The sequence below is a fragment of the Peromyscus eremicus genome, chromosome 9 (genome assembly GCF_949786415.1).
Source record: "Peromyscus eremicus chromosome 9, PerEre_H2_v1, whole genome shotgun sequence".
Lineage (NCBI taxonomy): Eukaryota > Metazoa > Chordata > Mammalia > Rodentia > Cricetidae > Peromyscus > Peromyscus eremicus.
Genome location: NC_081425.1, coordinates 52,682,541 through 52,708,239, shown reverse-complemented (window position 1 = coordinate 52,708,239; position 25,699 = coordinate 52,682,541). Strand labels below are relative to the sequence as shown.

The following is a 25,699-nucleotide window of genomic DNA, read 5'->3' as shown; positions in this document are numbered from 1 at the left end:
AAGAAAGGCAGGTTAGGACCGGACCATGGAGAGGAGGGCCAGAATTGAGCCAGTGAATCTGGAATTCGATCAGGTGACTTCCCTTGCATGGCTATATGCCGTTTCCAACGGTGATGGGACAGACAACAGGAAATGTCATTGAGCTCAATAGATGGGCTCACTGTATCAGAAGGTAGCACCTACATACAACAAACCCTCCCTCCAGGGTCCCCAGACAGGTCGGCTGCTCTATCCTAGACTTCTGCCGCCACTGTAACATTACACCGCTCAGGTTTCCCCTCTACCTAGGGCAGCAGCTCACAGCATGCCTATGGCTCCGGGATACGGTTCCCATTCCTGACCCCAGGAGCTGGACTTGGGCTCTGCGCTTTCTCCAGGAGGAACTACAGCCAGCAGGGAGGGATAAAAGAATCCATGCCTGGCTCAAGTCCAGTCTACTCAGGACACTCTCAGAACATCCCACGTGTTCTGGGCACACCCCAAGGATTAGACGATCTCTACCCTTCAGGTGGGGCAAATTCCCAGGATACCAGATAGCAGGGCTGGGATCTCATGGGTGCAACAGTGACCTCACTGGGGGACAGGAGGGAAACCTGAGACACAGGTCACTCCTTCCCACTCAGAGCAGAGCCTCCGGTCCTGCTCCTGTCACGGGGAGACCGTGCGGCAGACTCTGAGCCCACGTCTCCATTTTCTGAAGACACTATAATAAAAACAAGAAAAGGAACGGCTAGCTAACCTCATTTTATGAATGAGGAAACCAAGGCAGAGAGCCAGGTGATGTGGCTCCAGGAACGTTCCAAACCACTCCAAATTCCTGCCTGTCCCCAGCATGCATTGCTTCTATGGTCAAGCTAAGTCACATGCAGCCATCTCCTTTGCGCCCATTGTTGGGGGGATGGGGCAACACTGACTGTCAAAGTCTTCTCCCAAGTTCAAGTCCAGGGCGGCCCTTAGTGGGCTCTGTCTATGCATGGCCTGCACCAGTGTCCTCGCAGGCCAAGTACCGAGTCACTGCCCCAAAGACCTCACGGCTGATGTCTCCAACTGAACTAGAGAGAGTGCTGAATCATCACACCAACATATGGTCTCCTGAAAAAAATTTGGGCCATACCCACTGAGGTCAGGGGCAGGAAGGGTCGGTCTCTGGAGGGATGAAAACACGGAACTGAATCAGGATTTGTCTCAGTCCATCTTCTCCTGCTATAACAGAACAGCAGTGGTGTTTGGGGGTCACAGTGCTACATACAGCCCTGGAAGACCAAGTACATATCCCAATATTTGGGGAGGACCCCTGCATTGTGGAAGGCAGAAGGGCAGATGCATGCAACACAGTAAATCCAGCCAAACACACTCTTATCAGACCCTCCCCCACTCCCACAGAACCAACCTATTCCCATATCAGGGCATCAATCCATTCAGTGGGTCAGAGCACTTGTCTCAAGCCTCCCTCTTGAAGGACCTGTTTCCCAGCTGTGCTATAATAGCAATTCAATTTATTTTGGGTTTTTTTTTTTCAGAATATATAAATTTATTACTGTGTTTCCATTGTCAAAATGTATGTTCTTGGTCTTTCCTTCTTGCCTTTGAACAGGGCCAAAAGAGACAGACTGGCTACTTTAACAGCCTTAAAGACGATTCTAGAAGTATCACCTACAGTGTGACCATTTGGACCAAATCCAGCAACCAAAACTTCATGGTTTTCCTCGATGAAGTTCAATCAGCCGTCACTGGGCACAGACGCTGTGATCTTCCTGCCATTCTTGATGAGAAGTACGTCTAAAAGGATTGTCCCGCAGGGCTGTGCCCAAGTGGGCTTTCTTACACTGTTTATCATGCCACTTTGGATCCTACTGGTGACTGCAGAATGGCCTGGCAGTCCGGAGATCACAACACTTGCTCATCTTGCCAAAGGGCAGCAGTTCAATTTCAACATGGTTTTTAAACAGGATATTCAAAACGTACCAATATTCAAAGGCTAATGCTTCCAAGAGACACAATTCGACTCCCTGCTAATAAAGTGAACTTCTGAAGCCTCCCACTGACTCAGCCAGTCTTGAGGAGTTGAATGGCTTGTAAACACTCCACTCACAAGTAAGGACAAGATGTCAAGACAAACTGGAGAAACAGCATGTTATTTTCACAAAGCATAGGTAAGCTTGGCATGCCACAGTGAGGAACAAATTTAACCCAGGAGTCCCCGTGCAAGCACCACAGAAGCCTATCAACCCATCCTGGGCAGGTTCCCCCTGTGTGCAAGAAAGAACAAGAATCCAGGAAGATAAGCAAGACCGAGCTGAGGCTCTGCCGGCAATGGCTGTCTGGCATGGTGCGGCTACCTTGAAAGTTTTCATTTGACTTCCAAGTTCTGGCCCCCATGAGCCTCCCGCTTTGTTCTGCTACGAAGGAAAAGTAACATAGAGCTGGTCAGGGACCTCACCCTCTGCCAGTCGCTGGAAAACCCAGTCTCAGAGTCTGGTGGAAGCCTACTTCCACCATCCACCCAAGGCATCTCAGAGACAGTCACTGCTCTCAAGGAAGTGCATTCTGTCTGGGGACACTATACTAATAGACATCCAGTGCCATGAAGATGGGATGGAGTGGGATGGGATGGCATGGGATGGGATGCGATGGGATGGCATGGGATGGGATGCGATGGACAGACTCAGGAGAGACTTCACACCTGAGGAGGGTGGCATCGCTCTGGGGCACTGGGTACAAGGCTGGGGACAGTAGGACATGGAGAAGAGTTGGGAGTCAGGGCCGGCCCCAGCAACCTAGGCTCAGACACCTGTCTCCAATGAGCCAATTAAATAAACAAGTAATTGTGAAAAGCAGAGAAAAGGGGATCTAGTCAATGTGGCCATGTTGGGAAGAGAAACACAGAGATCCAGTGGTGCCCCCATTCCATCTTCAGGGTCCTGCCGTGGGGTTCAGACTTAAACAGAAGAAGAGGAATGTAGAAGTAAGCAGTTCTAGGCCAAGTGCCCATCACTGCCCCAGCTCAGGTCTCCTGCAAGGTAGTCGACACACTGTCAGAACTGTTGAGGTCTCCCTGGAGACAAGCTCCCACTCCCGGCTAGCACCAGGCTCCAGCCTCTTCCTTTCTCTAAGCAGGAGACTCCTGCGGGAAATCCCATTAGCTTGGGCTGCATTGTCTCAACAGTCTGCTAGTCAAAAGGAGGGCCGGACAGGGTTCCTTAGGATATCTACATTCCTGGCAGGGACAGTTACAAGTTCATCTACCTACTAATGCACTCATCCATCAGGGACAGCGCTAAAGCTGATGTGAGGCCAGGCCACAAAGATAGCCCAGTCCTCTATGACCTAGTCACTGAAGTCCTAATTCAACTGTGTAGCCTGGCAAACTACTTAAACCTCTCTGACCTTCAGCTGCCTCCCCTGCAGAGACCTGTGTACTTCCAAGATGAAGGAATGAGGAAATAGAAGCACACTGGTCAGCTAGTACAGTGGCTGAGTGTTCAATAAGGGTTTGTCTCTGTGGCAGTTATTTGTAAAGAGGCTGTAGTGTGTTCCCTACCTGGGAGAGAGAGAGAGAAAGCCACCTCTGTGAATAAGGATACCTGGACTCTCCCCAAGATCCACCATCAAAAGGAGCTTCACCTAGCCTGGCTGCTAAAGGACTAGATAGATGTCTGGCACACAGGACTTCGTGACAGGTTTAAACAGAATCTCATTAGACTACAAAATAGAATGACAATAAACTGAAACAACTTCAGGCACAACATTCATTTCCTATGGTCTCTGCCCAAAGGAGCTGGAGGCTAGGCCACCTCCACTCCCCGATGGCCCCTGGCCACCAGTGCAGCCTCCAGAGAGGCATCTTAGGCTAAGGCTTCTTCCTCCAGCGAGTGTAGCCTCGGGCAATGATTTATCTCCTCGGTGTGTTTCCTTGTCTGTGTTCTGAGGTTCCTCACAGCACCACCTTCTAGAAAGGCTAGGAAGAGTGAAGCCCTTTACTTTGGATCTGGCCAGCAGTTACCTAATGCCCCTCCCTGGTTTGGTTTTTGTTTTGGGGAGGGGGGGGGAAACACAAAAAAAAAACCAGATTCCAAGAAACTGCCATTTGTGCTCATTCCTTCCTTCGACACTCCTTGCTTGGAGAAGAAGGGTGTCCTTAAGATCTGCCCAGGGTGGGAGTGAATCCAACCATAAACACTGCCTGCAGACTTCAATACCCCTGAGGTACCTTTCCATTCTGCCATCCCACTCTAAGAGAAGGAAAGCTAGGGCCCAGAGGAATGAGGGGATTTGCCCAGACTGTCCCGTGAGGGACGCCAACACTCCCAGTCACTCCTCTTCCCTGTCATTTCTGAATGAAGGGACAGAGCTGCTTAAATTAATCCTGGTTATATAACAGAAGGAACTTGGACAGCTGACTAGCATGGAGGATGGGGAGCTGCCACTCCGATCAGTTTACACGGGGCTAAAAAAGTCGCAAACAAAAGGGCTCCAGGAAGCTCACTCACCTGGCCTCCTGGCTCACCTTTACTGGGTACTAACGTTCCAGCCCAGGACTGGAGACAGTCCTTGAGTACCAAGACACACTGAGACCGCTGTGTGCTCTGTTAGGACCAAGCTCCCCTCAATGGCAAGCCTTTGGCCTTGCTCGACGCCTTCTGGAGTGTGGGGAAGTGTGGCTGCCCCAGGGTGGCAGACAGGTGAGGGTCGGGGTCAGCTGCAGGACTGGGCATAGGGAGGCCTCCCTCCCCTGTCCATGCCCCCTGTGGCCCTGGAGGACCCGGACCTCCCCACAGCCCAGAGATGGGATACAGGTGCTCTGGCCCCTGAGGTTCTCTAGGAAGGTACACCCGGTGCAAATGCTGACATGGTGGGCCTCGCTTTGTCAAAGAGATGGTTCTCCAAAATGTTCTGGAAGTTAGGAGACCCAAATTCCTGTGCAGTTCGGCCACCACAGGGACACTGAACCATCATGTCACCTCTCTGGGAACCCACCAGCACAGAAGCTGAGTCCTGTAACAGGCAGATTCCTGGTGCTTTTGTCCACCATCTAGTACCACTGCAAACACAGGCCGAATGAACAAATGGGGCTAACACTGTCTCTAAGGAGACATCTAGAATGTCAAACATCAGAATCTACGTAACTGGTAGCACCATCGGTAAACAAAGTGCGTCAGTGTGTAAGGAGTGTTGAGCTGAAGGAGGTAAGCCTCCAACGTTAATGTACATTGGACTTATTTGCAGCTTTAAAATACTTGTATTTTTAAAAAAAGAAAAATTTTTAAGCCCACCTGGACAGGCATGGTGGTACACACCTAAGATCCCAGCACTTGGGAAGTGAAGACAGGAAGCACATAAGCTCAAGGTCAGCCAGGCCTGTAGAGGGAGACACTGTCAGAAAAAGAACCAAAGGTGTAGAGGGGCTGAAAACCAGGAAAACCTGAGCCCTTGTGCACTTGTTTTACTGCTCTATGGCTGTGAAGAGACACCATGACCAAGGCAACTCATAAAAAGAAGCATTTAATTGGGGGCCTGCTTATAGTTTCAGAGGGTGGATCATCATGGTGGGGAGCAAGGTGCAAGCAGATAAGCATGGCGCTGGAGCAGTAACTGAGACCTGACATCTCATCCTCAAGAGAGAAGCAGAAAGAGAGAGAGAGACTGGAACTGATGAGAGCCTTTGACACCTCAAATCCCACCCCCAGTGACACACCTCTCTCACAACAGGACCACACCTCCTCATCCGTCCCCAACAGTTCCACCAACTGGAGACCTAACATGCAAATATACATGAGCCTACAGGAGCCATTCTCACTCAAACACACTATTCATTATTGGTAGGAATGTTAAAAGGACACTCAGGCAGTTCTTTTAAAAGTTAAAAGCAGAATTTCCAAGGACCCAGCAATTCCACTTGTGGGGATACACCTAGGGGAAAGGAAAGCAGGCTCTGGAGGTATTTGGATGGGCAGAAAGGGTCCTGCTGTCCATCACAGACAAAGATAACGAGATCTTAGCCATACAATGGAATACTATCTAGCCTTCAAAAGGGTCATTATGGATGAACCTGGAAGGCATGTTGACTGAAATAAGCCAATTGCAAAATGGCAGTCATAACAAGATTCTGGTTACATCAGGCAGGAATGGCATTCAAAGAGACAGGGAGCAGAATGAAGGCTGTTGGGTCTGGGGGCAGGGGAATAGCAGCTTGTTATTTAAGGGATGAGTTTTAGTTTTGCAAGATGAAAAGAAGTCTGAGTCTGGCTCTGTCTGGCCACATCACAAAGGAGAAGTGTTAGACACCACCCAAGGTGGAAAGGGCAAGAGGTGGCTCAGTGGGTAACGTGCTTGCCAAACAAGCCTGAGGACCCAAACCCAATCCCCACAACCCATGCAGAAGCCAGGCACGAAGGCACTGGAGATGGAGATAAGTGGATCCCTGGAGCTCTCTGCCTGCCAGCCTAGCCGTTCCGGATAAAAAAGAGACCTTCTCTCAAAAGACAAGGTCAAGGCCTGGAGAGATGGCTCAGCAGTTAAGAGCACTTGCTTGCTGTTCTTGTAAAAGACCTGGGTTCAGTTCCCAGTATCTGCAAGTGGCTTACATCTGCCACTCCAGTTCTAGGATACCCAATGCCCTCTTCTGAACTCTGTGGGCACCAGGCACACATGCGGTACATAGACATACATACAGGCAAAACACTCACACATGTTTTATACACACACACACACACACACACACACACACACACATATCAATGTAATTTAAAAATTTTAAAAAGAAAAAAAGATGGGCAGCTCCTGAGGAACAACATTCAAGGTTGATCTCTGGTCTTCCCACACATGCACCACCACCACCCACACACACATACACACACGAAGTTTTTTAAAGTTTTTAAAAGGGCAAAACAACATATTTTATGTATATTTAGCCTCAAATTCAAAAAGATTTAACCTACAGTTGGCTCCAAGGATGTATCTCAAGAGTCTGGATTCAGAATTCCCTGAGGTGTCCTGCAGGCCCACCTTCCGGGAGCTAGCTGTCTGTCTGTCTGTCTGCAGGGTCAGCCCCCCAAACACAGCACTGTCCCTAGCCAAGCACATGGAGGAAGCATCTGAAAGGCCAAGGCCAGGGACTCTCGGGCTTCTGAAAAGAAAGACAAAATGCTCAGGCCACAAAACTCCTTCCCATGGGCCAACTCGGCTGGATGACGCAGCACTTCTTCCCCAGCATGTGCCAGCCGCTTGCCACCCCAAAAGACTCCCTCCCAGAACACACCCCAGCTGTTTAGGCACCAGGGAACTGACCAGGTGGGTGACAAGGCTGGTGGCCCTAAGACACAGCCCTCGGCATTGATACCAAGGAAGAGGGGGGTGGGGCGGGACTCAGTGGGCACAGCTCAGCTGAAATCCACACTGGACTGGGAGACCGGCACCCTGTGCATGCCTCCAAATTGGGTGCGGCCCTGCCAGCTTCTACAGGGCTGGCTTCCACACCCTTCACACTGCCGCACCTTCTAAAGTGTGCCCAGTGATTAGCCCATTACACAAAGGAAGAAAGCAGCGTTCACATTAATCCTGTCGCCAGGCTTCGCTTGCTCATTCCTCTACTTGTAATTATATCAGGTGATGCATCTGTGTGTCTGTCTCCTGTAAGAATTACCCACTGTTGCTCCCTGGGCCTCACTGAAACATTTTAACAATGGCCAAGGAGTCGGGGGCCAACATGGTTCCACTTGCGTGCACAAAGCAGGGCCTGAAGCCCTCCTGCAGACTATCTACTGTGAATCTGTGTGCCTCTGCAGGCTGGGACACAACACACAGGAAAAATGATCAAGGCCATGAGCACCAACAAAGCCAAGCCCCAGAGTTCAGGGGGTACTAGAGGTCCAAGATTTGGGGATAAATTCCTGAGGCCAGATTTCGCACAAACTCTACTATTAAATTATCTCTACAACATAAGGAGATACATGTGCAGTCAGACCAGTCATGGCTACCCGGACCAGTGTCCTTACTTCAAGTACCGTTTACCTCTTACCCAAAAAAGTGACATAAGGTAGGAAACCCTAAGCATGACATGCAAGGGCCTCAGGAAAGGATCAATCAGAAGATTCAGGTTTCATCCTCTAGGGCCCGCTTGTTAAACTGAAGCTATGTGACACGGTACAATTTATTCCTGACACTTTGGAGGGAGACAGATTTTTCTCTGGATGCAAATAAGACAGAAAGCTGGCTTCCACTATGAGTGAGAACTGAGGCTAACTAAAATCTTCTCCCTGGAAAGAAGGAACTAGGGTGTGTGAGTTACATCAAAGCTGCCCGAGAGAAGGGTTCTCAAGAGTGACAGACCATGAGGGACCAGGGTGAAGAGTGGGTCCAGGCTGCAGAGGTCCCCAGCAGGGAAAAATGGCATGCTGTCCTGCCCAAGAGATCTCCCTATAAGCTACCCATTAGTACACTTCTGTGGGGAGCAGCCAGCAAGGTGCGGAGGGTTCTGGCCTTTGAGATAGTTACGATCTAGTGGCGGAGAAAAAGGAAATCCCAAATCCCTCACACAAATTCCAAACTCTGAATGTCCTAACTAGGCGGTGCTAGGAGATGAGATGCAGGGGACCTGATTTAGATTTGGGAGTGATGGCAACGTGGACACCAAGGCTGGGGACGGCGAAGCTGGCGATGTGTAGGAGAAAGTTGCTTGTGGCTCGGGAGGGAGTGATGGCAACGTGGACACCAAGGCTGGGGACGGCGAAGCTGGCGATGTGTAGGAGAAAGTTGCTTGTGGCTCGGGAGGCAGTTCAGTCGCTGGAAAAGTACCCGCAAAAGACCTGAGTCAGCTGCCCAGAATCCACACGGAAAACAAGCCAGGCACAGTGGCTCCCTCTTGCAATCCCAGCACCCGGGCAGGGAAGAGAAGCAGACCTGGGGCTGGCTCGCCAAACAGCCTGGCCCGGTGAGAGTCTGTCTCAAAACGGCAGGGTGGCACGGGCCCTTCATTCCAGCACTCACGATGTAGAGACAAGCAGATCTCTGTGAGTTCTAGGCCAGCCTGGGCTACACATATGAGACCCTGACTCAAAACAGCAACAATACCAAGGCTGGGGAAGGTGAAGCTGGAGATGAGTATGAAACACCAGAGGGTGGACAGTAAGTACCCCAGGAATAATGGCTAGCATTGTCCTCCGGCCTCTAGAAACACACGTATGTGAGCACACACATATACACACAGGAAAGGAAAGAAGGAAACTTGGGCACATGGGACTGTGGAATGGGAATGTGGGTGAGTGACTGAGGGGACTGCTGTCCCCTAAACCTACTAAGTGTGGGGAGATGAGCCTGGGAGTATGGGGGGGGGCGGGGGGGGGGAGCCTGAGCTGAACCCAAACATGAGACATAGGAAGGCATTTATCCTCTGCGCTGTGTTTCTGTTTGGTTCTGACCTTGGCCTTGAATTCAGGGAAGGAAAGACATCATCGAGTGAATGAAGTAGGAGATGGTTCTTTGCTGTGAAAATCCCCAGGATGTGCAGCCACCGCCCCCACCCCACCCTCAGAGAGGCGATGCTAAAGGGGGGCCCCTTGAGCTCATCCACTCTGTCATTCCTACACTGCTCCCCGAGAATGCCCAGCCAACCCTATCTGTGCTGCTGGCAGCACTGGATGACCTTTGATCATGCCAGCTGACCCCTGGATGACTCAGCTTCCTGGTGATGAACTTGTGAAAGGTCTCTCCAGCAGGCTAGAGTCGGGAGTGCTATAAACAGAGCCCTCCAGAAACATCTGGGACATTCTCCCCTAGGTTCCAGGGCGGGGCTGGAGTCATCCAACATTCTGGAGCTGCCTGATGAAGACCCTGCAGTCCTGAAGGGCGGTTGTTGCTTTCACGTTGACAAAATAAACTATAATTTGGAGGCGGGCACTTTGGAATTCAGGGACAAGGCAGGCCCCAAAATGGGACATGCGCAGCTGGCTCCCCTCCCAGAATGCACTGCAAGCAATCCTCCCTCCCAGCTTTCTTCTCAAGGCAGAACTGCTCTGGCTGGGAGTCTACGTTAATGTCCAAGTCTGAACAGAGCACCTAGAAGTCACACTGTCCCGAGGAACAGAGGCCATGAGTTAGAGTCACACTTGCTGCGTAGTCAATATACCCCTGGTCAAAGTAAACATGGGCCTCACTTCTCCTCCTTGGGGTCCCTGCCTCTGGGATGAAAAAAAAAAAAAATCACTCCCCTGTGCTTCCTGGTCCCTTCTCTGGCTGCTCTGAGATCAGACATCTGCTCTCAATTGTACAGCAGCTTCTGGGGACGGCCCATCTTTGCAGTAACTTTTGATTTCCAGGGTCTGAAAAAGAATTTCAGGCTTAGGACGTCCCTGTCATAAAATGCGAAGAGCAAGCTCTGGGACATGCCACCATACTGACACAAGCCTTTGAGAGGAACCCTACATTTGAGGGTCCACGGAGCCCACCACTGTCTGTGGTCATGGAGCTATGCACCCCATAATAGCACATGGCATTTTCAGCTTCAGCTCCAATCCAGAACTTGAAAGGGTCTGCCGGAAGAAAAGAAGTAGCTAAGAGTTAATCCAACTCGCAGACTGTGAGGGTTGATCTATTTATAATTAAAGGCCATTTGTGAGCCGACGTCTTCAGACCTCTAAGATGCATTTGTCAGTCTTCAATAAGTCTGGAAGTGGGTTCGTTGAACCCTTCTCCTTTCCTGGCATGTACAAGTGCTTAGAACTCGGACGTTTCTGGAAAAGCTATGAGACCAAAAGGGGGAAAAATAGTTTAATGTACAGCTTCACTAAGGAGGGTGCTCCAGGGCTGCAGGAGGGCTCCGCAAGCAAAGCGCTTGCCGCACAAGTGCGAGGACCAGAGTTCAGATCCCCAGAACCTTACCTAAATGCCGGACAGATACGGTGGCCCACCTATAATCTCAGCACACGGGAGGTGGAGGCAGCCTTCCCCTGGAACAAACTGGCTAGCTAGACTAGATGAATCAATCAGTAAGCTCTGGTGGGGGGGGGGGGTCAACTGAAAGACCCTGCCTCAATATATATAATAAGGAGGAGAGTAAAAGACACCTGACACCAAGCTCGAGTCTCCGTAAAAACACACTCAGATCTGGCATACACATATGCGTGCCCATATACGTGCAAACGTGCATAGGTACACGTGCAGACCACACACAGGCACAAGGAGGGGTGAGGGCGACAGAGACTCCTTTGGGTACTTCCTTGCGCTCTACTTCAGACTAAATCTTTTCTACTGTTTCTTCTGAGTGACTATCCAGCACAGAAAAGGGTCCATCCCCAAGCAGAGCACCCAGAAAACAGAGCCACCCATGCCGCCTCCTGTGCCAGGGTGGTGTGGTCAGTAGGTCCATGCACATGTTGCTTGATTTGCCTCCAGGAGCAATGGGACTCAGTTTCCATCAAGTGGCCGTTTCAGGAGCCCCTCTCTAACCCAGGACTGGTCAGCAGGAGCAGGGAGTCCTCATGCACGGGACTCCCCTGCCATCTGCACTGAACAGAAGGAAAGCTAACAGAGAAGTATGCCCAGGCACACCTTCACCTTCCCACGAGGAATCACATGTGAGTTCTGGCCTCCAAAGCAAGTGTCCTTGCATCTTTACTGTCCCTTCTCAAGTTTCTCTCGTCCCCTTGCTGGGGCAGTAAGGGTCACTTAGGCAAACCCTAACTTCATGGCCACTCCTGCTTTCCACTAATTCTGGCCCGGTTCTGAAAAGCAATGCCTCTGACCCAGCACTGTTTCCCTTTCCCTACCTCTGTCTCCACCTTCCCCTTCTCCAGCAGTGAATGTTCTCACTCCTGCACCAAGCTGGTCTCTGCAAGCCACCACAGAAGTTCCCAGCAGGGAACTGAGGGAGAGTGCTGAACTTGAGCTTTACGGACCCCTAAACAACAAGGCATTCCCACCAAGGATCAGGACCTAGTCCACAAAGCAGATCATTGGGAGATCCCCAAGATGAGGTGGTATCTAGGGGACCTGCTGGGATGTATCAGAATGAGACACCTCCATCTCTGTTCTAACAGCCACAATTTCTTCAGGCCTAGACACATGCTGAGACACAGCTGGTCTCACAGACCCTCAAAGTCCCTGAGAATGGTCTCTCTCCCTTCAAGGAATTGATGTAATATGCATCTGTCCTCTTGGGTATCAGATCCCAAGGGCGAGGCATCCATCTCACAATGAGTACGGTTTGCTTGATGGTAGCCAGGGCACAAAGCATCTTCACAAAGGCCCTGAAGTCTTCCCAGGAGGGACATACCATGAGTTAGGGAGGCAACAGATTGGAGACTAGGGGAGCAACGAAACCCAGAGATGGTGACTGTGGAAATCCACCTCTCCCTTCTTCACTGAGATGCACCCAGCTCACTTGCACACCCATGCACAAGACAGACAGACACACACACACACACACACACACACACACACACACACACACACACATAAAGCAGCAGCATCCTTTTAGGTCCAATTCCTTGAAACTAATCATCTACCAGCCACCCAGCACTTTTAATCCAGGCACCAGAGAGCCTGGGGACACCCCTAACCACCTTGCCATGTCTGGACAGAGAACACCCTGCACTCAGGCCATGGCTGAGTCAGAGGTTTTAAGGGCAAGTCTTGTGCCCCACAAGCCAGCACTCATCCCTATCTTCGGTTCCTGATGCCAAATACCAGCAAAAACCATGAAGAAAGGGAGGCCAGGGGACCCTGAGACAATGGCACCTGTTTCTACACAGATTAGCAAGCACAGAAATCAGGACAGTACACAGTTCATGAGCCAGCTGATCCAGGGGTATCCCTCCCCCATGACATCCCCAGACTCATTTGTCGGGTGCTGCAGAGGACAGACTCTCAAAATTAGAATGAGGGTGTGCAATCCTAAATCCATAGAGGGCCCCCAAGCAACAGCCTTCCTTGTGCATTCTGATGGTCACCTCCTCTTGCCCTGGGTCCCAGGGGAAGACATCAGCAGGCAGCTGAAGACACCACAGGGTAAGAGGTCAAAGGCCAAGGCCACAGCCACAGGGAATCCCACTGTCCTACATGAACTCAGGGCTAGCTTTACCCCTTTCCCTAGGAGCCCGGTTTAACAATAAATAGCATGGTGGAGCAACCTGCATACAGCTTTAAAGCTGTGCTCCCAGGCTAAGGAGGTGGCTCCCTGAAAAGCCACTTGTCACGCAAGTGAGAACCTGAGTTTTAATCCCCAGATCCCATATAAAGGCGGGCACAGTACTGTGTGTAATCTCATTGCTTCTACTGCAAGACGAGGGGTGGAGACAGGACAATCTCTGGAAGCTTCTGGGCCAGCTAGCCTGGCGTATGCAGAGGTAAACAAGAGACATGGTCTCAACGAGAGAGGGGGGATAAGGATCAGCACCCAAAACTGTCCTCTGACCTCTGATGCCGTGACACCCACACACACACTAGGATAGAAGGAAGAGAGGAAGGGAGAGCAGGGAGGAAGAGAAGGAAGGGAAGGAGAGAAAGAAAAAAACTGTTCTCTGCATGGAAACGTACTACATCATCTCAGCACTTTGGAAAGCTGAAACAGGAAGATGAAGAGTCAGAGGCTAGCCTGTGCTATAATGGTGAAAGCCCATTTCAAATAAGAAAACAACAACAGGAAAAAAAAAAAAAAAAAAAAAAGGTGGGCTCCTGCAAAACTGGCTGCATCATCTTCTAAGATGCAAGGGGACCAAACGGAAGACAGGTCAAGCATGGCCCCTCTTCCCAATTTCAGATAAGAAGCGTGCGGCCCTGGTGGACAATGGAATTCTAACACAGCTCAGAGAAATGACCTTCCCAACATTGAAGCTCCTTAATGGCAAGACCGAGGATTAAATGCATAAGGCTGTCCCCTGGCTTGATGGCTACAATAAGCAGGACATGCACACACCTCTTCTGAGCCCCTGCCGACAGGTACATCTCAGAAGCACCCTTCCCGTCCATCCCAGGGAATAAAAATCCTTGGCATGCTGAAATACAGGACCAGGGGCTTCCTCCAGCCACGGCACACACCATCTTCTATGTGGACAGCCAGATCTCAGGGTTCTGGAACTAGACTCTGCCTGGCCATGTCTGTGATGGACCCAGGAGCTCATCAGACACAGGAAGTGCCATCGGCAACAGAGGCTAAACTCGACCATCAGAGGTCAGACATTTCCTAAACGTATTATGCAACTGTTGCCTCCAGCAGGCTGGGATTTCTCCCAGTTTCAACACATTTTATTTTCTCTGCAAAGTTGACACCGATTTAAGGCTGTGGCCCCTGAGTGACGAAGCTACAGCATCCTGGGCAGTCTGGGATTACAGGCACGGTGTGGGGATGTTTTCAAAGGCACCTCTGTGAGCCAGGGTGTGCGGCTAGAATGACTAAAGATTGTAGGGTGGGAGCAGTCAGGACTGACCATCACTAGTCAACAGTATCCCCAAAGGAGGCCAGGTAACATTGGTCTAAACTCCAGACGTTCAAGAAAGCAGCAGTCTGGCCACTCCAGAACCCGACAACTCCCACCTCATCCTTCTAGGCCAAGTGAAAGTACTGCCTTTGGGTCACCGGGTATGAAGTGTAGGAAGGCAGGGCTGCTTTTCACCACTCCACAGGGTCTGGCACCATGGAAACCAGCTAGATGACCCATGTCAGGGAGCCAACCTTACCCTTACAGCAGGATCCCAGCTTGACTATCATAAACACTATGGGCAGCCCCGGCATAGAACCTTCCCTATTGAAAACTGTGATGCCTAGGATCCTGGTCACGGTGTCTCAGCAGATGTGACACGCATCTGGAACTATCACACTACTGACTTCAGATGGATAAATCTTGAGAACTCTGAGGTCAGGTGCACAGGAGCAGCTATGGAGGGTGGTCTCTGCAGAATGGACAGCACAGGAGTTCATTCGCCAAATGCTTCCTAACACCTGTGGTGTTTCATTCAGGACATGGAAATGTATAAAGATCAACAGAACACAAGCCCCGCCTACTGGAAGCTGATATTCTTCCACAAGTAATAAAGAATGCCGTAACTGCAAATAAAATGTAAACATTACAAACAAACAAATGGTAAGTGTGTTAGAAGGAAAAGAGAAAAACAGAAAAGAGGAGAGCTAAGGAGTCCAGGAAGATAAGTCCAAACACCCTAAAGCCTGGCAGCAGGGAGGGAGGAGCACATTAAAGAGACCTCGGACTTGGAGATACACAAGTCTTCTGTTTATACAAGCAGGAGCCAGGAAAAAGCTGAAGATGTCATATACCAAGGAGTTAGGAATAGGCTCTCAGAAGGGCACTGAGGTGAGGCAAAGGGAGGCTAAACCAAGAGGTCATGATGTCCAGACATGCTGTGTCCAGGGGTGGCTAATAGGGGGCACCAAAAAGAGACACATGATGTCATTGAGACCAGTGGGGCTTCAGCTCCCGAGTGCCTGGACTGGAGACTGGGAGAGAAAGGGATGGCGGAATTACCAGGCCCTATGGAATCTAAGACCCGAACACTCCCTGAGAGCTTGGGAGATTGAGGTGTGCAGGGCAAGTACCCAAAGCCCAGGAGGGAGTCAGCTGCAAAACCCAAGATCACTAACAGTATCCAAAGAGTGGTGGGTGCGAAAGTCCGGGGAGCCATGTGCCCGGCATGTGATCCCAGCCCCCAGGGGGTTTAGGCAGGAGGATCAGGAGTCCCGTGGTGAACATTGGCTATGAAGTGAGTCTAAAACCATCCTGGACTACAGAGACACTGTCTCAAAACAAGCCAGGTGCAGAAATTGGGAGGTGAGGAAGCAGAGGCCACAGACAACAGCCCTCTCACAACACTGGCTACTTCGGAGGAGGGAAAGGGACAACCAGGGCTTGTTTGTTTACAAGAGAAAACAGGAGGGTGGCACTTCCTGGCCCACAGGGTCAGGTGAAAAGTTTAGGATGGGCTTGCTTATTTGAGACAAGAGGGCTGGCTCCAATCAGCAGAAATGCTAAGGAGGAGCCAAGTGGATGGAGGAGGGCCTAAGACCCTGGAATGGATCAAACAAGGAAGGCAAAAATAGGGGACTACTTCATGCAGTTTACTGAGAGCCTCAGCAAGCAGGGGACGCGGCACACATTGTCACATTTTTTTTTTCTTTCAGTAACCTCACAAGGTGCGTCTGTGGTTCATAATGTCCCCCAGTCTGCAGGGAAGGGACCTGAGGTGATAGAAATTAAATCATGTGCCCTAGATGTACAGTCAGGAGCCCTGTGGTATCTGGGTGGTTCATGAACACCACACCTCCCTGCTACTGTCAACTTCCCCTAGGGCAGGGGTTCTCAACCTGTGGGATGCGACCCCTTTGGGACAGAAAGATCCCTTCACTAGGACCGGTCACATATCAGATATCCTGCATCTGATATTTACATTATGATTCATATGAATCAGATATTTACATTGTGATTCATAACACTGGCGAAATTAGTTATGAATATGTTGGGGGTCACCACAACCTGAGGAACTGTATTAAAGGGTCTCAGCATTAGGAAGGTTGAGAACCACTGGACTACAAGAACAAGAAACACCTGTTCCCTCACAATGAGCGCTGGAAAACGAGAGCTTGAAGGACACTGACCAGAAGATGAGCCTAGCCGGGGTCCTGGTTCCTCTGTAAGCTAGAAAGAGATGGATCTGTGGCAGTGTGGAAGGCAGAGGCAGTTGGGTGGTCAGAAGCAGTTGATGGGGCTTGGCAGGACAGACCCGCCCCCCAGAGCTCAGGGCCCCAAGGGCTCAGCTGCCCAGTAGGCAGAGGAGCTTTCCAGGACGAAGTGTGAAGAAGCAAAGGCAGAGAAACGGAGATCCTGGCAGCTGGTGCAGTAACCGACCAGGGAAGGCGGCAGACGATGAGGCAGGAAGGCTCTGCGTCAGGACAAGAACCCATGGAGGTGAAAGCCGGTGACCTCCAGGGTGTGAGGAATGGGAGAGCGAGACTAGAGAGACAGAGGACTTGAATTTGAACCCCAGAACCCCACGCCTTTAATCCCAGCATTCGGGAGGCAGAGGCGGGCTGATCTCTGTAAATTAGAGAGAGGCTGGCTTGGTCTACATGTGAGTGCAAGAAAGTCAGGACTCCACATTGAGACCTTGTCTCAATCAATCAACCAATCAATCAATACATGAATAAATAGGGGGTTGGGAGGGAGAGAGAAAACAAAGAGTACGTGAGCACACAAACTAGCTATGGAGGTGTATATTGTAATCCCAGCAATGGGAAGGCAGAAGCAGGCAGAGCCCTGGGGCCTGGCTGAATCAGCAAGTTCCAGGCCAATGAGATTCACATACACATGCATGCACTTCTGTATACACACACACACACACACACACACACACACACACACACACACAAACACATACACACACACACACACACACACAAACACATACACACACACACACACACACAGTGGGCACAGGGGCCTGCACTGTCCGGCCTAGCCATACCTATCCATAGAGATCTGGAGAGAAGCAGCTTGCCAAGTGTCCAAATCCTTGGAGGAAGGACAGTGACTATAGTCATATTACTGAAGGGGAGGAGGAAGAAGCAGGCGCATTCTTGGAGAGCATCCCCCTTGTATCATTTGCTGTCCTGAGCATTGTAAGGACCTCACCCTCTGACCATCCAAGAGAACAATGTCTTCTTTCTACAAGTGGGAAACCGGCCCAGAGAGGCTAAGAAACTATTTCAAGATTACACAGGTGATCCTGGGGCCCATTGCCAGGAAGACAGGTGAGAGGTCCGCATACTTCCCCAACACTAGCAAGAGAGATGGACTCTAGGGGGACAGGAGGCAGCAGCATTCGGTGACAGCGGAAGATGCCCACACACATTCCCACAGGGTCCAGTGAACAGATAGGGGGAGAAGCAATCGATGGGAGGTGGGGTCAGGAAAGAGAAAGCAAGATGGGAATTAGGGTTCCCCCTCTATAGATAAGGAAGTCAGAAGTGAGGAGAGCTAGGGCCTTTGCCTCAGCCTTGTAAGCCAAACACTGGGATGTGAACTCCAAGGACGGAAAAGGTCAGTTTAAGGTGAGCCTTGGGAGTCCAACCAAGACGGAGCAGGAAATAGCAAGGCCAAAACCACAGGGCTGCGGTGCTGTGGCCCTGGGCAGCACCGACGGGGCCAGACTGCTTCAGATTACAAACACCAGTGCCCCCGAAAGGAAAGACTGAGTATAAAGGGAGATAGGAATGGGGTTCCAGAGAGGCCTGCCTACTGGCTTAACTAGAAGAGGGAGGGGAGGGGAGGGGAGGGGAGGAGGTGAAGGGGGAGGAGCAGGGAAGGCAGTCATCTGCAACCAAAAGGCAGAGTCCAGTAGGTCTGGTGGCTCACACCTGTAATCCTGGCACTCAGAGGTGGGATTGGCATGGTTTGTGGCTAGCCTGGGCTACCTAGTGAGTTTCATGTCTCAAAAGAAAAGGTGGGGGGGGGGGGGGGGTTCTGGAGAGATGACCTGCAGAGTTTGATTCTCAGCACCCATGTCAGGTGGCTCACAACCACCTCTAATTCCAACTCCAGGGGATCTGACACCTCTAGGCTCCATGGGCACTTACACTCACATGCACATACCCACACAGGAATATACACATACATGTAATTAAGAAAATCTTTAAACACACATACATACATACATACATACATACATACATACATATATACATACACACACACAAAAGCCCGAGGCAAAGCAAAGTGGAATTAGAGGCCTGACGTGGGTCACTTCAAAAGAGACAAAAGGACCTTCCAAGAGGAGATGGTCAAGGTGGCAAAGACTTGGCCAATAAGAAGTTTGGAGAGCACACCCCCCAGCCACGAACACTTGCCCCTGTGTGACTTAAGAAACACAGCCAATTCACACACACACACACACACACACACACACACTCACACACACACACACCACTGAGCTCCAGATGCACAGTAGGCAAGATGGCTCAGCAGATAAAGTGTTTGATGTTTCAAGTCCCGTCCCCTGAACCCACACAGAAGTGGAGGGAGAGAACTGACTCCACCAAGCTGTCCCCTGACCTCCACATGTGCACCCTACCATGACCATGCCCACATTCACACATCATGCCCGTGCACAGTAATAAAAAAGGAACAATTTTAAAACCTCAAGTGCCACTCCATATTAGAAAGCTCAAGTGGCCAGGTGCACTGGCTAGTCTTACATCACCTTACACAGGCTAGAGTCATCTGAAGGGAGGGAACCTCAATTGAGAAAAAGCCCTCCATAAGATCCAGCTGTTAGGTATTGTCTTAATTAGTGATTGATGGGGGGGGGGGGGGCCCGCCGGCCCAGCCCATGGTGGGTGGTGCCATCCCTGAGCTGGTGGTCCTGAGTTCTATAAGAAAGCAGGCCGAGCAAGCCAGTAAGCAGCACTCCTCCATAGCCTCTGCGTCAGCTCTTGCCTCCAGGTTCCTGCCCTGTTTTAAGTTTCTGTCCTGACTTCCTTCAATGGTGAGCAGTATTATGGAAGTGTAAGCCAAACAAACCCTTTCCTCTCCACGTTTCTTTGGTCATGGTGTTCGATCACAGCAATAGTAACCCTAACTAAGAAACCCGGCATGGTGGTGCATACCTTTAATCCCAGCACTCAGGAGGCAAAGTCAGGCTGATCTCTGTGAGTTTGAGGACAGCCTGAGCTATACAGTGAGTCTCAGGCCAGGCAGAGCTACATAGAGAGACTGTCTAAATAAATTAACTAACTAAAGTTTCTGTATCAGTTTTAAAAATTAATTTAAGCTGGGCGGTGGTGGCGCACGCCTTTAATCCCAGGACTCAGGGGGCAGAGGCAGGCGGATCTCTGTGAGTTCGAGGCCAGCCTGAGCTACCAAGTGAGTCCCAGGAAAGGCGCAAAGCTACACAGAGAAACCCTGTCTCAAAAAAACAAAAACAAAAAAAAATTAATTTAAAAATAATTCTCTTTTTAATGCCGAGTCCCCTTTGCTACTCACTATTGCTCTGGGTGCTATCCTCCAACCTTTGTGCCCCACCCAGCCTGTCCCTCCATTCCTGGACAGGGGAAATGAATGGGGGGGGGGGGGGTGTCAAGGTGCAACTTTGCAACGGGATGCAGGCAGCAGATACGATCATCAGCGTACACTGGGATGTCATGGAAGAAGGGAAGAGCTGTAGTTGAAGAGAACCCTGAACCCTGTGTTTGACTCCATGTCTGCTCCTAACCCACCTGTCCAAAAAGTGCTTTTCAATGAAGGGCGGGGAAGAGAAGACAGAGGGAGAAGAGAAAGTCCCATCATTTTGCTCCAGGGAATAGAGCAATTTGGGACTTCATGGCCTCTTGAAGTTGAACTGGTATCACCTGTCCTACACTTTGTTCTAAAGCATGAGGAAGTGGGGGGATGGGGGTGGGGGGCTCTGGCAGCTGCTAGCACTCTCTGCCAATCAACCGGAAAAACTCAAGAGCTGTGGGGTGTCCCAGAAGGCAGGCTAGGTTGTGGCGATGCCCAGGCCATCCCCTACAAGATACCCATCAGGACCACCTGAGGAGCTGTTCCCTGCATGGAGGACAGAGGGCTCACCCAGGAAGGGTTAGAGCAGAGCTTTCCCTGACAAGCCACTCAAGAAGGGCTGTGAAAGGGTCAGCGGAAGTTCCCCACTTCAAATCTTTCTTGTTTCCTTTCTTCCCTGTGCTTACCAAGCTGACTTGCATGGTCTCTGCCTAATCTGGATGGAATTTCCTCCTCCACCCACCTGGCATGCGCCCTACAGTCTTGAACACTTCTGAGCATGGGCTCTTGCTTCCACCTCACAGGCCAGTCTAAGCCACCCTACCATTTGCCACCCAGTTAGAGGCTCCTGGGGAAATGCTGCCATGCCCAGGGTAGAGAGAAGCCACAGTTGGGTAGGAGCCTGCAGACACCCAGGCATCCTACATCCCTGACTTGGCACCCCTCTACTGGTTGCTACACTCATGGGAGCACTCAGAGGCCCCACCAGTCTGTCTTTAAATGAAGCATTCCCATCTGCCACGGGCTGTAAAGACCAAGAGAAATTGACACGAGGCTTCCCAATAGGGACTTAAATAACCTCGGGCTATTGCTGCCGATTATGGACCATCAGATGCTATGATGCTCATCCTTTGTTTGGAAATGGAGTTTTGCTAGGTAGCTCAGGCTGGTCTTGAACTCACACTATGAATTCAGGCTGACCTCAGATTCTCCATCTTTCCCGCTCAGCTCCCAAGTGCTAGGATTCAATGCATGCACTGTCTGGCCTGGCCAGAAGTGTTTTTTCACTATCTCTAGGGAACACGACCCAAACAGAACTTCAACAGGGTTTCTTCCTACCGAAGCCATACCTGCTTATATGCCATGCTGTCGCCAATCTGTCTTTCAAATGCTCGGCCCACTGGTGGATCAAAAAACCCACAGTTTGCAAAACCCTGGACATTAAAGTGGCATTGGGAGGGGGACAGAATCTCACGAGAAGGCAACTTCAGTACTAGAACAGTAAACATCCACAAGTCCTCTTCCTGTACTTAAGACCACAAAACCAAGGAGCTCAGCAGGCTTAGGGCTGCAGAGGACCTGCCCCGGGTTCCACAGCTCACACGTCCTCGGATAGCAAGTCTGAAAAAAAGCAGGCTGACTCAACACTCACACTTAACCATGACAAGCTCAAAGCGAGAAAAGGAATGCCTTTTCAAAAGTCAAACTTCGTTTTCTTTCCAAGACATGACTTACATGCATGTGGTTTCAGTGGTGATAATCAAAAGGACAACAGGTGTGCCATGGATGGGGGACAAGTTAAAGGTGAAGGGAGTGCCCATTTTCCCCACCATAAAACGAAGGCACACATCAGTGCTCAGGGCAGAGAGCAAGCGAGCTGAAGAGCTGCCAACCCAACCCAGGTCTCCTGACTCCATTACTCAGTCTTCATCATCCAAAATATTGAAGAGGGACGCACGCAGCTGTGGTCTTCCCCACGCGACACATTTCCATGACCGGGGCCTAGTTATGTCCCCGTCACCTCGGGCTAGCCACAGACAGCTGTGATGATCTGGACAGACACTGGCCCACCTGCTGCCTGCTTGGAGTCATACAGCTTGTGCCACTTAACCTCCTCTGTCCTTTTTTTTTTTTTTTTTTTTGTCTTTGCTGAAAACTAGAAAGAAAAAAAAAAAAAAAATCCTTGCTACCCCAAGAAAGCTGCAGGAGAACACAAAAGGAGCTTCACACCCAAGCCTGTGAGACTGAGACCTGCAGAGCCCCAGGGTCACTACCCACAGCCAGGATCAGAATCTGAGACCTAGAAGAACTTGATGACTGGTAATGAAAAACTTCATTGTGTAAGCAAGTGCATAAGGTGCAAACTTAACTTTTGACAGTCAAGGCAGCTACACACACACACACACACACACACACACACACACACACACGCTCACAAACATGCTCACAACTCACACTCACAAATACACATGCTCTCTCACACACAGCTCACACACACATTAATACACACAATTCACATAAGTTCTCTTTCTCTTAAACATATTCACACACACTCATATACATGTTCACAGTTCACACAAAACACAGGCTTTCTCACACACATACACACACACACACACACACACCCTATGTTTATACCCTATGTTTGTACACACACACACACACACCCTATGTTTATACCCTATGTTTGTACACACACACACACAACACACACACACACACACACATACACAATGTTTATACCCTATGTTTGTCCATCCACAGATGGGAACTCTCTGGAAGACTCAAGCACACAGGTGAAGGTCTGAATCCAGACAGGCAGGACAAAGTGTGGGAGAACAAAACACACGGCGCATTACTTACACGGAGGAGACAAAAGCCTTGACTGTCAAACAAACCAAAAGGCATCAATAATTGCTTCTAACCTCCAAAGGAAGCTAAAGTGATCTTTGAGCCAGAATTCAGGGCAAACGAGGCACCAGGGCTCCCAGGTGGAAGGGCTTCTTTGATGGAATGTCATCTCCAAGTCAATTAATAGCTCCTAACTTTCCCCCGACTCTAACCAAGACACATTAGACTGCAGAACATGTCATCACATTTGATCTGTTCTTTCCCATACTAATGCCATCTAGTATGTGTCCCAGGTCTCTCTGAGGTGATCTGAAAATCTAAGACGTCTCCCATGATTCCCCACAAGGACAGTGGAGGGACAGAACTGATGACTAGGTCTGGCAGTGAGCTAGCTGGAAGACAGGCCTTACCTTATTATGCCCAGTGTCTGTTCTCACTGGACTTGGCCTGTCCAGCCACTGACTGCCAACTCCGAGAAAACCCAAATATTCACACCTGCTCAGGTGAAGCCCGCAGCAGCATTATGGGACTGTTTTGTGTGTACAGACATGACCCCTTGCCTTACAAAACAACTGTCACTTAGTGAGGCCAAGTTCCCCCAACGCATACTGGAGGGGCAGCTCAGAATTCAAGCATCTAAGACTCGAGCAAGCTCCTCTGCTCCCGTCCCTTGTGCCTCGTGTTTATTCATAGGTTAACTCTCAGAGATATCCCCTGAGTATTAGATGAGTTCCACCCCTAAAAGTCAGTACAAGTATCCTGCATCTCTCGCGGGGCCTCTCCAGGTCCAGCACAGGCAGCTCTCAGTCTAAGACTCTCACCTGTTCAAACCGCCTCTTGACAGACGCGCATGCGAAACTACCTTGGGAAGTGACCAGGTCAAACGGGTCTATCACACAACCCATAGCCTTATAGTTTGCCAGTCCACCTCGCAGCAAGCAAAAGACAGCAAACGACCCTGTAGGTCCCGCTGCCTCCCAGTAGAATTAGGTGGGAAGGGAGGTGTCACGCGGCATGTCACTGATCCCAGATCCCTAAAGAGCTGGCGTTGATGGCTCGTCCCCAGTCCCTAAACCACCCCAGAGCAGCAGACACGCGCCGGGGTCAGAGAGCGCGCTGCCGGGTGGGAGGGGGAGGGGGGTACGATTCACCGAGGAGCGCTGCGGTCGCTTCCCGGTGGCCAGCTCCCTAGGAAGCCTCGCACGTGCAGTGCCCGCCCGGTCAGACGGCGCAAAGCCACAGCCACCGTTGTGCACAGAGTGCTCACCACTTTGTGTCCGTCTCCCCTGCCCCCCCCCCCCCCCGTGATCGCGGAGAGGACCAAAGTGTGGGGCTCCACGGCAGGATCTGGGAATACCCCCCCAGGGCATCGCGGAAGGAGCGACGCGGCACGCTCCTCTGAGCCCGGGCTGCACGCGCCCAGTCCGGGAGAGACTCCTGGCCTGTCTCTGCACCCCAAGGACCGGCGGCGTGGCTTCGCGGCGCTGCCCTGGGGCTGGGGCTGCGCGGGATGCAAACGCGCGCTGCGCTGCTACGGCTGCTCTCCCGGCTCCTTTCCCCCACAGTCCTCCGCGCGCCTCACCTTCACGGAGTCCAACGGGTACATGACGGAGTGCTCCAGAATCCCGGCCATCGCTCCCGCTGTCATGTGGGTGGACACCGAGGCGCTGGTCGGTAGGTTCTCGTAGTCCTCCGACCCGGCGTCCTTGCTGCCGCAGCCGCCATCGCGGCAGTCCCCATCCATCCTCCGGCCCGCAGCCTGGCTCCCCACGCCGCCTCGGTGGAGCTCCATCCGCAGCCCCGCGGGGCGCGGGAGGCGGCAGGAGGTGGGCAGGAGGGGAGGGGGAGGAAAACTTCACTTCTTAAAGTGGGAACCTCCTCCCCCGGGTTGCGGCGGCTGACGCCATGGCGGGCTGGGGTGGAGCCGAGCGGCCCGAAGCACCAATAGCTGGAGAAGAAGAGGCCGGCTGCGGCCGCGCTATTGGTGCTCCCGGCAGCGAGCACCCGCCTCCCTGTGTGACGTCGCAGCCCGCTGCACATTTCCAAGCAACCGGATGGGGGCGAGAGCCGACGTTGGGGTGTCCCGGGAAGTTGTGCTACCTAAGGAGTGGTGACCATCTGCAAGGGACAGCCGGGTCCCTGGGGAGAGTCAGCAGAAGGGATAAACCCAGAACTGCAATATGAGGAGCAGGGGCTGTCCCCAGAACCCGCGGTTTTGCAGACACTGGTCACCCAGCTTCAGCATTCCTTAGGCTAGAGGTCGGGTCGGAGGGGAGGAAGATTACTGGGAATGTGAATTATGAAGCGTGACAGGTGGACGCTGGAGTAGAGAGAAAGATGCATCCTAGAATCAAGAGCACACCTGGATATCAATGGTACCTTTTGTGCTCCACTAGGGCACATTCCAGGTAGTGAACAGTTAACACCCAAGGTCCCCCCTTCTAGTTTGCTTGGAGAGAACCTCATTGATTGGGAAATGTGTTTCTCCTCTGAAAACAACGAAGGGCTAAATGTGTTCCTCTTGTTCTCTTGAAGACCCTAGTCCACCCTGTCCTGGATTGACCAAGACAATAGCAGCAGGAACAGAACCCTTCACTAAGCAGCTCCCTGGGTCATTTTCTTTGGGTTTTGTAAGGTCCTTAGCTGATGTTACAGAGAGAGTGCCCAAATGACTGAATAAAGCTTTGCAACAAAGTCTGCCTGTCCTTTAAGACTGTTCCTTTAAAGCCATCCCTACTGGCTCCTTCAATGAATCGGAGCCCAGGATGCTGTGTTTTAACTTAATATTGCTTTGCTCCGTCTGAGGTTAAGTGTAGCAATCAAAAAGCAGAGGTCTGCCTGCTTACAGAAGG

General features: G+C 51.1%; 1 protein-coding gene across 1 annotated transcript in view; it reads right to left on the bottom strand.

Annotated features, from left to right (window-relative positions):
• Nucleotides 1-24,826, bottom strand: part of Slc25a37 (solute carrier family 25 member 37) — a 39,897-nt gene extending 15,071 nt beyond the window's left edge. Inside the window, exon 1 of the mRNA XM_059273401.1 lies at nucleotides 24,430-24,826. Within this exon, the coding sequence (XP_059129384.1) occupies nucleotides 24,430-24,639 (210 nt within the window). The 5' untranslated portion in view covers nucleotides 24,640-24,826. The remainder of the gene's footprint in view (nucleotides 1-24,429) is intronic.
• Between the last annotated feature and the right edge of the window lie 873 nt (nucleotides 24,827-25,699).